General features: G+C 52.2%; 1 protein-coding gene across 1 annotated transcript in view; it reads left to right on the forward strand.

The window, feature by feature from the left end:
• The window catches only part of LOC110144231 (epididymis-specific alpha-mannosidase-like), a 42,281-nt gene extending 28,879 nt beyond the window's left edge, over nt 1–13,402 (forward strand). Inside the window, exons 12-19 of the mRNA XM_070458150.1 lie at nt 4,262–4,453; nt 4,797–5,049; nt 6,164–6,274; nt 6,351–6,543; nt 8,031–8,168; nt 9,760–9,872; nt 11,647–11,767; nt 13,165–13,402. Of these exons, the coding sequence (XP_070314251.1) occupies nt 4,262–4,453; nt 4,797–5,049; nt 6,164–6,274; nt 6,351–6,543; nt 8,031–8,168; nt 9,760–9,872; nt 11,647–11,767; nt 13,165–13,262 (1,219 nt within the window). The 3' untranslated portion in view covers nt 13,263–13,402. The remainder of the gene's footprint in view (nt 1–4,261; nt 4,454–4,796; nt 5,050–6,163; nt 6,275–6,350; nt 6,544–8,030; nt 8,169–9,759; nt 9,873–11,646; nt 11,768–13,164) is intronic.
• Nucleotides 13,403–16,815: the final 3,413 nt, after the last annotated feature.

Here is a 16,815-nt window from a genome sequence, read left to right on the forward strand (position 1 = left end):
ATGGCATCCAGTCCCATCACTTCATGGCAAATAGATGGGGAAACAGTGGAAACAGTGGCTGACTTCATTTTTCTGGGCTCCAAAATCACTGTGGATGGTGATTGCAGTCATGAAATTAAAAGATGCTTACTCCTTGGAAGGAAAGTTATGACTAACCTAGACAGCAGATTAAAAAGCAGAGACATTACTTTGCCAACAAAGGTCCATCTAGTCAAGGCTATGGTTTTTCCAGTAGTCATGTATGGATGTGAGAGTTGGACTATAAAGAAAGCTGAGCACAGAAGAATTGATGCTTTTGAACTGTGGTGTTGGAGAAGACTCTTAAGAGTCCCTTGGACTGCAAAGAGATCCAACCAGTCCATCCTAAAGGAGATCAGTCCTGGGTGTTCATTGGAAGGACTGATGTTGAAGCTGAACCTTCAATTCTTTGGCCAGCTAATGTGGAGAGCTGACTCATTGGAAAAGACCCTGATGCTGGGAAAGACTGAGGGCAGGAGGAGAAGGGGACGACAGAGGAAGAGATGGTTGGATGGCATCACTGACTCAATGGACATGGGTTTGGGTGGACTCCAGGAGTTTGTGATGGACAGGGAGGCCTGGCGTGCTGTGGTTCATGGGGTCGCAAAGAGTCAGAAATGACTGAGCGACTGAACTAACTAAGTACTAACAGAATTGTGCAGGAATCTGCACAGTTAGTTTTTGGATATTTCCATCACCCCAAAGAAAGAAACTCATATCCTCACTTTTGCCACCCCCACCCCGCCCTGGGGCGGGGGGGGTGCCCTGGCTACCTGAATTGCCTTTCCATCTCTCTGGATTTGCCTCTATGGACATTTCATACAATGGTATCATACCACGTGGGGTCCTTTGGAGACTGGCTTCTTTCATCTCTCATCATATCTCCAAGTTTCCTCCTTGTTGCAGCCTGAATGAGAACCTTCTTCTTCCTCTGGATTCACATTCCATTGAGAGATACATCTTGGTTCATTTATCTAGTCCTCAGCTCATGGGCTTCCCTGACGGTTCAGATGGTAAAGAATTTGCCTGCAGATCAGGAGCCCCATGTTCAGTCCCTGGGTTGGAAAGATCCCCTGGAGAAGGAAATGGCAACCCAAGCCAGTATTCTTACCCAGAGAATTCTGTGGACAGAGGAGCCTGGTGGGCTATATAGTTCATGGGGTCGCAAAGAGTCAGACACAATTGAGCAACTACTACTCACCCAACTCATGTGTATTTGGGTGGTTTCTGATTGGGGGCTGTTGTGAATAAGGCTGCTGTGAACATGCATGTCCAAGTTTTTGTGTGGACAGAAGCTTTCCTTTTTTCTTGGTTGATTCCAAGGAGTGGAATTTCCAAGGTCACAGGAAACTCTGTTTAACCCTTCCTGACCAATTCCCATGGCTGCTGCACCATTTTCCACTCTTATCTGCAGAGTATGTCCAATTTCTCCACATTCCCACCAAGACTTGTATTTCTCTGCCTTTTCTGATACAGTGACCTAGTGGTATGAAGCCATGTCTTCACTGTGGATTGGGTGTGCACCCCGTGTTGACTGCTCACGCTGAGCAATCTTTTCATGGGCCCATTGACTGTTTGTATATCTTCTCTAGTGAAATGTCTGCTCAGATCCTTTGCGCATTTGAAGTTGCCTTTCTCTTATTATGGAGTTGTAAGAGCTCTTTCCATTTTCTGGATAAAAGTCCTTTATCGGGTTATGATTTGGGAATTTCTCCCATTCTGTGGCTTCACTTTTCACCTTTCGAGATGGTGCCAAGAGGATGCCATATGAAATGAAGCTGGGGGGCGGGCTGGGGTGAGATGAGAAAGGCTTGTGTGCCAGACTGATGAAAGGAGTCTGTTCTCTTCTCTACTTCTCCAGGGGGCTCAGGGGGCTCTCTAAGATGCCCCCTCTTCCGTGTCCCCACAATGACCCCACAGAAATCCCCCACAGCAGTGCAGAGGCATCACTTCTTCAATGTCTGCCACCAGACAGGGCCACACTGGATACAAATGCATTGCTGTGTCTTTACTTAGATTATACCCAGGTGTACAATCAAAATCCATGTCCCCAAGGCTCTTCCTGAGCTTTTTCTTCCATAATCCCCAAATATGTGCATACATGCTAAATCGCTTCAGTCCCATCCAAATTATTGCTACCTTATGGACTGCAGCCTGCCAGGCTCCTCTGTCCATGGGATTCTCAGGCAAGGATACTGGAGTGGATTGCCATGCCCTCCTCCAGAGGATCTTCCCAACCCCGGGATCAAACCTGCATCTCATGATGTCTCCTGCATTGGCAGGCGGGTTCTTTACCACTAGGATCTAAACCCAAGTGTGTGCATGCTCAGTCGTGTCTCACCCTTTGCCACCCCTTGGACTGTAGTCTGCCAGGCTCTTCTGTCTGGAATTTTCCAGGCAAGCATACTGGAGTGATTTGCCATTTCCCAAAGTCCTAACCTCATGGAGTGAGCACAGAATGTGGACTTGAATCTGAGTCCTGGCTTGGCACTTTCTAGGTATAGGATCTTGGGCAAATGAGGTCATACCTTCCAGTCTCCATGGGCTCCCCAGTCTCATGTGCTTCAGTCGTGAGGTGTGTTCATGATCCCAGCCTCTGGGGGTAGGAGAATTGGACAGTTGAATGAGGAAAGGCCCTGGCAAGTGACATCTGAACAACACCGGTCAGCTTGACAAATGTTCACAATGTTCTGGTTTTAGGGACTCCTGTAAGGAGTAGACTTACCCATGCTGGCCACTTAGGTGACCAGGCAGAGCCAGTGAGAGTCAATCAGTTAGTTCAGTCGCTCAGTCGTGTCCAAGTCTTTGAAACCTCATGAACCACAGCACGCCAGGCCTCCCTGTCCATCACCAATTCCCGGAGTCCACCCAAACCCATGTCCATTGAGTCAGTGAGCCATTCAACCATCTCATCCTCTGTTGTCCCCTTCTCCTCCTGCCCTCAATCTTTCCCAGCATCAGGGTCTTTTCCAATGAGTCAGCTCTCCACATTAGCTGGCCAAAGAATTGAAGGTTCAGCTTCAACATCAGTCCTTCCAATGAACACCCAGGACTGATCTCCTTTAGGATGGACTGGTTGGATCTCTTTGCAGTCCAAGGGACTCTTAAGAGTCTTCTCCAACACCACAGTTCAAAAGCATCAATTCTTCGGCACCCAGCTTTCTTTATAGTCCAACTCTCACATCCATACATAACCACTGGAAAAACCATAGCCTTGACTAGATGGACCTTTGTTGGCAAAGTAATGTCTCTGCTTTTTAATCTGCTGTCTAGGTTAGTCATAACTTTCCTTCCAAGGAGTAAGCATCTTTTAATTTCATGACTGCAATCACCATCCACAGTGATTTTGGAGCCCAGAAAAATGAAGTCAGCCACTGTTTCCACTGTTTCCCCATCTATTTGCCATGAAGTGATGGGACTGGATGCCATGATCTTAGTTTTCTGAATGTTGAGCTTTAAGCCAACATTTTCACTCTCCTCTTTCACTTTCATGAAGAGGCTCTTTAGTTCTTCACTTTCTGCCATAAGGGTGATGTCATCTGCATATCTGAGGTTATTGATAATTCTCCCGGCAATCTTGATTCCAGCTTGTGCTTCCTCCAGCCCAGCGATTTCTCATGATGTACTCTTCATATAAGTTAAATAAGCAGGTGACAATATACAGCCTTGATGTACTCCTTTTCCTATTTGGAACCAGTCTGTTGTTCCATGTCCAGTTCTAACTGTTGCTTCCTGACCTGCACACAGGTTTCTCAAGAGGCAGGTCAGGTGGTCTGGTATGCCCATCTCTTTCAGAATTTTCCACAGTTTCTTGCGATCCACACAGTCAAAGGCTTTGGCATAGTCAATAAAGCAGAAATAGATAATAAATATTTAACTCAATAAAGCAGTGAAGTTAGTCTCTGAAACCATGATACACCCTCTGCTTATGCCCGCGGAAGCGTGTTTTGCAGCCTCTCTCCCCTCCTCCTGTGGGATTCTTTCCTGAATAGGGAGAAAATCTGTACCTCCTGGGCTCTTGGAGGGTCCACAGAGCTGTTGTCCAAACTGACTGCATGAGCTTCATTGAGTGTCCTCATGAGTCACATAGGCTCTGAGGAAGTTATTTTTGTTCACTCCCGGTTCCATGTTGGTGTCTTAGTATTAAAGGGAGGCCTTCTGATCCTGGATCCCACCACAGGGAGATGCCTGGAAGAAACTGTCCACAACAATCCTACCGTTTTCTCTTTTTCCACCTCTGCAGACAGAGTAACCGAACCATCCGGGTGACCCAGGAGTTCATGGAATACTACAATCACCATGGTTGGGATCAAGAATCCATTTCCGATAACTCCGTGTTTACTCCTAATGGTACAGCGAAGCCAGCGTGGGCGGCTGTGGAGATGGAGATCCTGGAGGGGCAGCTCGTGACCGAGATTCGGCAATACTTCTACCGGTGAGGTCGGCCCCTCTGGTTGTGCGTAGCACACAGTAGGTGGTCACAGGTGGGTGGGGGATCTTACCGCTGAGCCACCTGGGAAACCCGGCGATGACATACGCATGAGAGCAGTTCCTGTGTTTTCATTAATGCAGAGAAATAAGCCACCCAGAACGGGCCAGGTGCTCAGGGCCTCTGGTGAAGTGGGCTCCTCCTGTTCTCTTGCCCAAGAAGCCCCTCTGCCTGCCCTGCCTGCCAGGAAAGAGGCAGGGAGGGAAACAGGAAGAGAGGAAAGAAAGGGGGAGGACTGGCATCCGGAAGTCTCCCCCAGCCTGACGTATCTCTTCCGCTCCTCCTCCAGAACGGTGGACGACCGTGACCCCACGTACACCATCTACTCCCGGCTGGCCCGCGGGCCCCCGGGTGCTGACGGGGAGCTGCTGTGTCATCGCATAGAGCAGGAGTACCGGGTGGGGCCCTTGGAGCTGAACCGCGAGGCCATCTTGAGGACCAGCACCGATCTCAACACCGGCCGGGTCCTCTACTCCGACAACAATGGCTACCAGCTGCAGCGCAGAGCCTACAAACACTACGAGGCGAACGCCATCGCTCGGGTACGTCCCGTGGTGCCTCATGGGAGCAGTGACCACAGACCTGAGAGGCAGCCTCTCCTTTAGCTCCAGCGGCAGGGGCCTCCAGAGCATCTCCCAGAACCTCTGTCGCCCACGTGTGCCGTTAGGGGCTGAGACCCAGGCTTGTTCAGACCTGGGCTCAGAGCTCTGGGGCCCCCACGTATGAGGAAAGTCCCTGAGGTCCACTGTGGGCACGGCGTGTCCTCCTCTGTCAGATCACTGACCCGCTGGGATTGCTCTGAGCATGAAGCAGATGGTGCCTGTCCAGGCCTGAGCGGCTGTGACCCTCCTTTGCTGCTCTTAGGCGGGTTACTGCTTGGTTGCCTGGGAAACGTGAGCACAGGCTGATTTCTGCAATTAGTTCAGCTCTGAGATGCTCTGCCCCCAGCAGCATGACCTGGGACAAGTCCCTCGGCCTCCTTGGGCCTCGGTGCTCTCCTGGGAAAGGGGGTAACCTCCCCCCAGCACTGTGCAATCAGCTGGGATGATCCAGGAGCAGTGCCAGGCTGGGCACCTCGTGAGCCTCAATCCACGTTAGTTCTTTCTCCTTCCAGTGGGGAATGTGGCCCCTCCCTGCTCCGTCTTCCTTGAGTTTCTGGTCCCTCTCATTCCTGTGTGCTGGTTCTCACCCACTGTGGCCTGGGCTCCAGAGAGTCCAAGGCCCTCGGCCCAGGATATCTTGCTCCACCAGAGCAAAGGGTGTGGACTATGTGACCACTTTCCAGCCCAAGCTTGAGCCCTTTACTATCCGGCAACCATTAGCCTATCTCAGACGGCACTGACACCCAAGCCTTCATGCCCTTCCTGCCACAGTTTCTCAGGGATGGTTTGGGAGCTCCTTTTACAGGTGGAGAAACTGAGGCTTAGGCAGCCTGAGTCCCCCAGCTCGTAAGGTCAAGAAGCAGTGGAGCTGGATTTGAATCCCAGGGCATCCATCTCACTCACAAGTCAGAGCCCCTCCTCGCCACTACCAGGGCCGCCCTGAGCTCCCACTGTGCCTGTGGGGGGGCTGGTGGGGGCCCGAGGGAGACGCCTGATCAGGTGGTCCACCCGCCCGTGACCATGACCACCCGTCTGGCAATATTTCTGTCCACAGAATTACTACCCCATGACTCAGTCGGCCTTCATCCAGGACAGGCAGAGCAGGCTCGTGCTGCTGTCGGAGCAGGCGCACGGCGTCTCCAGCCAAGGGAGCGGGCAGATGGAGGTAGGAGGAGGCCCCTCTGGTCACCACGGCCCTGCCAGGGGCCAGGCGGGGCCTGTCAGATGACGCTTCCCTGCAGGTCATGCTCCATCGGCGGCTGTGGAACAACAAACAAGGGAACTCATCAGACGACCTCACGCTGAACGACACCTCGGTTGTCCAGTCGGTGCTCTGGCTCCTGCTGGGAACCCGGACCCTCACCAGGGACCTCGGCCCGAGGAGCGGGGTGGCGCTGCAGCACAGGCCCGTTGTGCTGATTCCAGACCTGAGCGGTAAGAGGGCCTCCTTTCAGTGCAGCTCTCATCCCTGCCCCGGGGTGAGCCGACCTGTATGGGGGAGACGAGCTCAGGCAGAAACCAATTCAGCGGGAGAGGGATTGATGCCAAAGAGAGGGCCTGGTGCCCTGTAGGTCTGGTGGAGATGGGCTCCTGAACCAGGGGGAGTTCAGTGATCAACTTCAAGGGCTATCAGTTGATGTTCTCTTGTTTGGAAGAAAAGAATCCCAAGGGGCAGCCAGGCCCAGAGATGCTTGTTGAACAGAAGGAGCTGGAGAAGAGGCCAGGGCAGGAAGTAGACACGGCAGCTCAGGGCCTCTCGGGAGCAGGTGTTCATGTCAGTCTCTCCCAGGACTGCCAAGAGCTGCCTTCCCAGCCACCTCCAGGTCCAGGGGCAGATTCCCAGGAGAGGAGATGTGATGGACCAACAGGGTGGAGTCTGCTCCTGGGTCAGTCCGTGGTTCCTTTCTATCACCTGGGAGCCCTTCCTGCAGAACGGATGTTGCCATGGTGAGCAAGTTCCATGGCTGTGGTCAGCTCCATCCATGGGTCCCACCCTGGGCTCCTCTGATGACACATGAGAGAAACTGAAGCTGATCCATCTGAGCCACAGGGAGACTTTATTCAGAGGCCAGTGCACCCCAGAGAGGGGCTGGGGTGTAGTTGTACCTTGGGCGCTGGATGCTTCATGAGGCCACTTCTCTCCTTTCTGTCACCTGAGGTTTGCTCTGTCTGCAGACCTTCTTTCTCCTCCTACCTGAGAGGTAGCTGTGAACAGCTCTAGGACTGTGTGTCTCCCCCACCCAAAAGGAACTGAGACTCAGACTCAGGTCTCAAGAGCCGAGATCCCAGGAAAAGAATCTGATTGGTCTGATCGAATCACATGACCCAAGCCTGACCAGTCACTGTCAGTTCAGTTCAGTTCACTCAGTCGTGTCCGATTCTTTGCGACCCCATGGACTGCAGCACGCCAGGCCTCCCTGTCCATCACCAACTCCTGGAGCTTACTCAAACTCATGTCCATTGAGTCGGTTATGCCATCCAACCATCTCATCCTCTGTTTTCCCCTGCTCCTCCTGCCTTCAATCTTTCTCAGCATCAGGGTCTTTCCAAATGAGTCAGTTCTTCGCATCAGGTGGCCAAAGTATTGGCATTTCAGCTTCAGCATCAGTCCTTCCAATGACTATTCAGAACTGATTTCCTTTAGGATGGACTGGTTGGATCTCCTTGCTGTCTAAGGGACTCTCAAGAGTCTTCTCTAACACCACAATTCAAAAGCGTCAATCTCTGTAGCCCAAGGTATTGTGAGGAGATGGCATTTGCAACAGCAGATGCTTCAGGCTGCCTGCGGTGTGGGCCAAGGTTGGCGGGGTGTGAGATTGGATGAAATGAGTGTGGAAAGTTCCACTTAACGTGGAGAGCTCTGAATGCCAGGAGGAGTAGCTTGGCCCAAACTCTTTCCTTGTTGGCCATCTGCCTTGCAGAGACTATACAGGTTCCCCCAGACTTCCAGCAGCAAGAGGCTGTGACACTGCCTCCAAGTCTCCACCTTCAGATCCTCAGCATCCCAGGCTGGACGTACAACTTGAACCACACGAAGCACCTGCAGAATCTTCAGAAAGGTGAGGCAGGTGTTCAGGTGTCCAGACTCACTCTTGCCTCTTCGTTGTCAGGTCCCTGAACCCATCACCAGGCAAAGGTGGTCTCCCGAGTCATCCAGGCTCTGTGAGGTCACCCAGTTTCCTTATCTGCCAAATGAGGAGACGGAGGCCCACTGAGAGGCAGGTCACTCAGCAAGCCAGGGACAGGTGGGGCCCAGGTGCCATCTAGACCTCAATGACCATGTACAGAGGGGAGGCCCCAGCAGCCCCAGCAGGGCATCCGGGAGGACCTCCTGGTGGAGGAAACAACTGCCAGGAAGCAGCTCATCATATTGCCAAAGCCCCTGGTACACGTTATGTGTCCCTTTACACTCAGAGAATCTCAAACGCGGAGCTGACCGTGCCTCAGCCACCCCCCTGTTCCCAGAGACCCTTCAAGGGCTGGCACACTCCAGTATAAGGTCTGCAGGATGAGGGTCAAGAGGGAAAGGAAGATGCAGAGGCCAAATACCACCTTTGTGGCTAATAAAGTGAGTGTTGGAGGCTGTGGCTCAATCCTGTAGCCACATGGCTTCTTCACGCTGACCTCTTGCACCTCGCTCCATGTGTCACAGAAGAGGAGGTGGGGATCATCTCTTGCAGCAGCAGTCGTGCTTACCTGTGTTGGAGGCAAAGCTCACTGAGAACCCACCTCCTGGAGACAGCCTGTACCAAAGATGAGGAGAGATGAGCCTGGGCTAAGCAAGCAAGTCCCTCCTCCTAGAGAAACGTAAGCGACCAAGTGAGGGGAGCAGCAGCAGATGGCTAGAGGGCCTCCTGCTCTCCCAGACTCTTACAACCCCCATGGCATCATCACCACCATCATTGCCATGGTCCTCATTGTCACCAACATCACCATCATCACTGTCTCCACCATCACCATCATCATTGTCATGTTCTGGACCCAGAGGTCTTCACCTGTTTGTTTTGCTCCTGTCCTAAACCACGGCCCGAGGAAGGGGGAAAGGAGATTCTATGAACACTTCTGCTGCAATGACAAAGAGCCCAAACTCTCAGGGTCCTAACACAGCGTAAGGTGGTTTCACCCCTATGCCATGTGTGTCCAGTATGGTCCAGAAGGAAGGCCCTACTCCTTTGTTCAGCAGGGACCAGCAGGTGGATACTGTTTTCTAACACAGGCTCCCTCAATTAGAGGGACAGGATAAAGCATCTGTGGGACATGACACACCACTTTTGTGTTGGCCTCAGAATCAAGAAGCCACACCACTGTTCACTGGGGCAGAGGCAGAAAGACTATACCAGAGAACTGGCAGGTTGGAGGACAGGCCCAGCGCAGACCACAACTGTGAATGAGGCCAGGACTTTCTAGGCATCGGCATTGGCCCCTGTGTGCATGGGGGGAGGCGTTAACATCGGCTGGACCTGGTTGGAATCCTCGCTCCTTCTCTGTTGCAGACCAAACACCTACCCTTCTCTGAGCCTTGGTTTTCTTGTCTCTGAAGTGGGGGCTGTGTTAGATGCCTCAGGGAGGTTGAAGATGCAAAAGGGAGGCGTGTGTAAAGTACCAGGCCCAGACAGGGGTCATCACTGCCACCTTCCTTCTGTCTCTAAGGCCATCAAGGACAGGTCAAAGTGGACTTCCGCCGAGTCCTGCTGCGGCTCCACCACCTGTATGAGAAGGGACAGCACCCTGTCCGGTCTCAGCCTGTGACGGTGAATCTGCAGGTAACCTGCCCCCACCCCACGTCCCACTCCCGGATCACTGAGTCAGGATACACAAGCAGATGTTCACGAGGGAGGCAAACCCCAAGTGTGACCATCCTGACTCAGATGCCACCTTGGCTAAAAGATGCCTTATGGTCATCTTAAAAAAAAAAAAATACAATGAGATTTGATCTCTGGGGTGCATGAGGGCACCCCATCCCCTCCTACTCATTTTCTTCTAGACTTTTCGCTTCTTTACCACATGCCTGTATTTTGTGTGTTTCTCATTTCATTGTTGTAGTAAATCTTTTTGCACCACACAGATGTTATTTGTGGGATCAGAAAGCAAAACAGATTCTCACACGGATTATCGAGTAGGTGATCAGAGGCACTCAGTCCAGGGTGTGAGGCTGGGCACCTCTGCCTGGTATCCTGCTCCCCACGCCCCTACCCTGGGCTCTGGACCTCAGAGTCCTCACCTGTAAATGGAGAGATAAGGGTCTTTCCCCAAAAGGAGGCTGATGCTCTCAGCTGATAAGGCACACACAGGCGCCTGACACCCTGATGGATGTCAGTGCCCTCAGACCCCTGCCTGTGTAACTCCCTCCCCTCCTGACCCTTGGATCACCCTCTGACCGGCACTACAAGTGAGGCTGCTGCATCAACCCCAACTGCACCAACCACATCCCCCCCCACCCCCTGTGATGTCTGGAGACCCCTCCTCTACCCCCAGTCTGCCCTCTTCCTGGGGGATCTGAGCTCTTCACCCATCTCCTGCTCACAGAGAAGTTCTCCAAGTCTCTCTCTCGTTGCTTTGACTTCGGGGTGCTTGCAATCTGAGAGAATCCCAACCACCCAACCTGGAGCCCTCCCTGGGGTGTCTTCCTGATGCCCTCCTTTCACAGCCATGAATATAGGGGTGGGGAGTGGTCTCTTCCCTCACTGACTCCCAGTCCACTGTCATCAGAGACACTGTCAGCTTCGTCTTCCCGCCTGGCTTCAGCAGCGCACTGGCTTCATTTCTTCCTCCTTGTCACCTCTTGCTCACAAGCTGACACCGGTCTCAGGAGCAGGTGGACATGCAGAAGGGGGCATGGTGGCAGCACACAGCGCCTCGCCCTCCACGCCTCCTCCTTCCACCCTCTCAGGGAAGCTCCTGCAGAAGAGCCCCCAGCCTACCAGTCAGCACTGTCCTTCCTCCTCAGGGATGGGACTACCCCCTGCCTCCCCTCTCCGCACAGTCTGAGCATTATGGGAAAAGGGAGTGGATAACATGACCAACACCATCTTGGAGCAAGGCAGGGCTCCACCTGAGCAGCACGGGGAGGAGGGCACTCACAGCTGGGAGCAGCTGCCTGCCCGCTCCTGGTGTGAGTCTCCAGCTCGGCACCTGGAGAGACCAGCTCCTCCTTGGCCTCAGTTCCCTCATCTGTAAAATGGGGCTGCCCATCCTGGCTATCCTGTCCATCCCTGGTGACTCAGCTGATAAAGAATCACCTGCAATGTGGGAGACCTGGGTTCGATCCCTGGGTTGGGAAGATCCCCTGGAGAAGGGAAAGGCTGCCCATTCCAGTGTTCTGGCCTGGAGAATTCCATGGACTGCAGTCCATGGGGTCACAAAGAGTCGGACAGGACTGAGCAACTTTCACTCTCATCCTGTCCATGGGGATTTGCCCTGACAATGAAATGCAGCAGGATGCTGTCCCCTGGGCCGTGGTTTTGCTGCTGCCCCCGCTGCTGTTTTGTCCTCTGATCTGGGGCCGGGTGCTTACCTCCCTGTGCCTCTGTCCTGCAGTCCGTGCTGCGGGGTCTGGGTTCCGTGGTGTCTGTGGAGGAGCGCTCACTCACAGGGACCTGGGACGTGAGCACACTGCACCGCTGGAGCTGGAAGATACGGGATGGTCACCAACACGGAGGTCTGTGTGCCCCTGGTTCAGGCCTTTGCCCAGGATTTCCAGCCTGATCCTCAGCCAGGGTCAGGAGCTCGACAGACCTGGCTCAGATCCCAGCTCTGCCCCCTAAGGCCCCTGTGACCTTGGACAGGCTGCCCTCCTCCAGGTCTCAGCCTCCCTGAATCTACTGCAGGAGGTTAAGGAAAGCTTCAGGTCAGTCTTCTTGCCAGGGTTCAACAGAGGCTGTGTGTGTGTGTGTGTGTGTGTGTGTGTGTGTGTGTGTTTCCAAGGCCATACGCCCACTCTGTAGATTGGATGAGCTCCAAACTTGCAAGCACACACCAGGACGCTCTGATGTCTGCCATGCTGTGCATTGCACTGCACACTCCACACTTAGCTCTTAGAAATCACTGACTGCTTCTGGCCTCCCAGTCTCTGCCTGTAATTATCACACTGTCTGACATATCCTTGTCCCCTTCATCCCAGACTGCTCCTAATCAAGCTTCCCCAGGTCTGAGGCTAGTAGTTGTCTCCCTTGCTCTCCCTTCCTCCTCATTCTGCTCTGACCCATTTATTTCCTCTTTGTCTACTACACAGAGGATAGTCTGGGTACATGAGTAGACATCTGGTTGATGTGTGATACAGTGATAGATGGAAGGACAGTTGGCCAGAAAAAAGGAGATGTAAGGAAGGAAGGGAAACAGATGGATGCTGGACAGGTAGATGATTGGATGATGGGTGGATGGAAAGATGCAAGGAAGAAAGGAACATGAATGATTGATGGATGGGCAGAAGGCAGGATGAAAAGAGGATAGAAGATAAATTGATGAATAGATGGAGGTTAGATGGATGGGCAGAAGGGTGGGTGATGGATGGAAAGATGGCTAGAAGGTGGATGGATGAACGGAAGAATAGAAGGAAGGAAGTTGGTTGCATGATGGATGGATGAATAGATGGAGGTTTGATGGATAGACAAGAATGGATGGATGGATGATTGGATGGATGGGTGGATTAATGAATGGATAGAAAAATAGATGAATAGGTTCCATCCCAAGAGTGAAGCCAGAACCCCAGTGTGTGACTTCAGGGGAGCCCAGTGAGATAAAAGGCAGGGCCCCTTCATGGTCTCAGTGAAAAAGCTCTTAGGCATTGAGGCCACATCCCAGGGGATACAAGGCCAAGTGGGGCCAGGACCACCAGTACATGCCTTCACTGTGGCTGAGCTGTCGGGGGATGCCATAAATGAAAGAGGCCCATGGGCAGTGGCATCAGTCAGCAAGGGAGCAACTGAAGACCATTACCATAGAGGGAGCCACAAGAATGCAGACAGAAGGAACGTTCTGAGGGGGTTGCGGGGACGTGGTGACCTGGGAAAGCAGGCGGCTCCAGAGGGGAGTGATAGACCACCTTTGCTCCCCCAGGTAGCTCCCACCATCCCTTGCCACCCCACGGAGGCCCCAACATCACCATCCACCCAAAGGAGATCCGGACGTTCTTCATTCACTTTGAAAAGCAGTAAACCCTTGCCAGATTCTGTGGGCCCCAGACAGAGAAAAGCAGCCTGGATGGATGAGGGGAACATGCCTATCTGGTGGGCTAAGGGCAGGAAATGGATGGAATTGGGGTGCTCTGATTTCTTAAATAAAAATTGCATAAGGACCTGTTTCTTGCCCTGCCCATGAGAACCAGCCCTCTTTCTCCTCTCTTCCCAAGGATGGTAGCTTCACATAAGCTCATACTTCCTCCTTCATTTGCAAAAGATAGGAGATTCTCTTAAAGACAGAGGGGATACCCACATTGATATCAAAATGCATCTGCCTGCAGGTCCTGCCAGATCTCACCAGGCTCCAGGGTTAACAGTGGCCCTTCTGTGTTCTGGGCACCTTCACAGGCTCATCTCAGACTGGTGACGACCCTGCAATAGGGAGACTGTACACACCATTCAGGGCAGGGAGCTGCAGCCCTGAACCTGGTGTTTGAAGCCGAACTGTGAGTCTAACTCTATATTCCCCCTGTGCCTCAGGGGCACACCTGCTGAGCAGGAGAGCCTCCCGGCTCAAGTCACTGGGTGATGAGAGGAAAAACTGACAGCAGGTGAAACAGGGGACGTCCAATATAAGAATTACTAACAACAAGAAAAGTGTAACTTCTACTCCCAGGTGTGCCCAAAGGATTGAAACCTTCACCCGCGAGGAACTATTTCATGCATTTTCACAGTGACCAAAAGTGGGTAGTGTCAAAAGTGGACACAACCCAAGTGTGCATCCACACTACCTGGATACACAAATCTTGCCGTATCCTCAGAATGGACTACTATGCTGCCATACAAAAGGATGTAAAACATCCCAAAGATTATACTTAGTCAAGGAAAGCAGTGCTTCCCTGGTGGTCAGTGGTAAAGAATCTACCTGCCAATGCAGGAGATGCAGGCTCCATCCCTGGGTCAGGAAGATCCCCTGCAGAAGGGAATGGCAACCCACTGCAGTATTTTTGCCTGGAGAATCCCATGGATAGTGTTGCAAAGAGTCAGATGTGACTTCACAACTAAACAACCAACAAAGGCGGATACAGATGCCACATACTGTACTTTCCCATTTATATAAAACGTCTAGAATAGACAAATCCACAGAGGTCGAAGATAGATTTGTGGTTGCCAGGGGCTGTGGGAGGAGAGAATGGGTGTGACTGCTTACTGTCCTGTCACCGGTCCATGTACCCCTGCCTGAGACACGCGTCTGCTGCACAGGTGGGGACTGGGGTTTCGAGGAGAAGGAGAGGGCTGGGGTGGGCTGTGTGGAAACAGCCTCAAGGGGCTGGAGCATGTTATTGTCACAATTAGGGTTGTACATGGGAAAAGCCTAAGCCTGCCCTAGTAGATACGCACCACTATTAAGTGCCGCATAAAAGGAGGAGGGGGCCCACCATGGCCACCTCTTTCTCCCCACACTCACAGATACTCTCAGCCAACAGGGCACCACTTCAGTGGACTCTCAGGGTGTGAACACCTAGGCAGGCTCCGGGAACAGGCGTCGGGTTGTCCACGTGCAGAAGCAGGGTTGAAACCACAGCTGAGCCCCAGGGGTCCCAGTTCTCAAGAAGCTGGGTTGAAATCTCTCCCTATGGCTAGGGATGTACACCACCGCCGCTGGCTTTGTAAACTCAGGGTCTGCGAGATGTCTGAGCAGACATGGGTGCTGCTGTGGCTGGGGTGGATCCAGTCTTGGCATCCGTGGGCTTTTGGGTGCATGTACATGAAGGCAAGGCTGGGCTGCCTCCATAGCCCCCATGGCTGGTCCAGGTGCACAACAACTGTGGACCTGGGACCCGAATTCTGTGGATCTGCACTGGTGGTTTTGTGAAAGCAATGCTTGCGGGACACCAGGGCTGACTGCCGACATTCCTATGGCTGAGGCAGGGCCAAGGGCGGGGCCAACAACAGAACATTTTGCGATCCTGCGCACTGGGTGACAGGTGACAGCACAAAGTGTGTTCCCCAGTGGACAGCTGTGAACATTCAGTGACTCCTCTCCTGAGTCGTGTCCAACTCTGCAACCCCAGGGACTGCAGCACGCCAGGCTTCCCTGTCCATCACCATCTCCCCGAGCTTGCTCAAACTCATGCCCATTGTGCTGATGATGCCATCCAACCATCCCATCTTCTTGTGTCCCCTTCTCCTCCTGCCCTCAATCTTTCCCAGCATCAGGGGCTTTTTCAATGAGTCAGCTCTTTGCATCAGGTGGCCCGAGTTTTGGAGCTTCAGCATCAGTCCTTCCAACAAATACTCAGGGTTAATTTCCTTTAGGGTTGACTAGTTTGATCTCTTTGCAATCCAAGGGACTCTTAAAAAGTCTTTCCCAGCACCACAATTAGAAAGCCTCAGTTCTTTGGTGGTTCTCAGCTCAGCCTTCTTTATGGTCCAACTCTCACATCCAGGAGCACTCCAATTCTGCCAACCTCATGCCACAACCCAGAAATGGATCTGGGGACCTCTACTCCATCAGCTAGGAAGCAGATCCTGCCCTTGACAGGACTGTGACAACCACAGAGCAAAAAGGAGCCCCCACTCAACATCCAGGGCAGACTCTGGTCATCACAACACCAGTCCCACCTTCTGTCCAGGGGATAACGGCTAGGACACACTGAGGAAAGGCAGCAGACATCCGCAGTAGAAACAGCCCTTGCACCAAACGCATTAAACCCACACAGGCTATGCAGGGGCACTCCTGCACAAAAACAGCCTTTCAAGACCACAGGAGACAATTGTTCCTCTTAAATTCACAGAGTAAGAGAAACACAAGTAAAACGAAGAAGCAGAGGGACTATTTCCAGTTAAAAGATCAAGAGAACCTCCCCTCACCAAAAGAATCAACAATAAAACAGACCACTTCTGTTTGATAGACACCAAGTTCAAAAAGGAGATAATGAAAATACTGAAGGAATTCAGATAGGCTATCTGTAGAAATGCAGATTACTATAAAAAAAGAATTAGAAACTTTAAATAGGAGCCAAGAAAACTTGGAAAACTCATTTGCCAAGATGAAAGCTGTGCTCAAGGCAGTGATTAGCAGACTGAATAATGCCGAAGAGCAAATTAGTGATCTAGAAGATAAAACAATGGAAATCACCCAATCAGAACAGTAGACAGAAAGTAAAAAAAAAAAAAAAAAATGAAAGCAATATAAGAGACCTGTGGGATACTACAAAGCATGCCAATCTACACATAATAGGGATGCCAGAGAGAGAGAAGAAAAAGTGGGTCAAAATTATATTTGAAGAAATTACGGCTGAAAGCTTCCCAAACCTAAAGAAGAAAACAGATATCCAGGCACAGGAAGCACCTGTGTGTGTGTGTACCCAGTTTCCCTGCGGTGTCCGACTCTCTGTGACCCCGTGGACTGTGGCCCACCAGGCTCCTCTGGCCACGGAATTTTCTAGGCAAGAATGCTGGAATGGGTTGCCATTGCCTACTCCAGGGGGTCTTCCCAACCCAGGGATTGAACCTCCATGCCCCCTACTGCAGGCAGATTCTTTTACCACTGTGCCCCCTGCGAAGCCTCCATACTACACTTGAT

This window comes from Odocoileus virginianus, chromosome 29 (assembly GCF_023699985.2).
Source record: "Odocoileus virginianus isolate 20LAN1187 ecotype Illinois chromosome 29, Ovbor_1.2, whole genome shotgun sequence".
In the NCBI taxonomy this organism is placed as follows: Eukaryota; Metazoa; Chordata; class Mammalia; order Artiodactyla; family Cervidae; genus Odocoileus; species Odocoileus virginianus.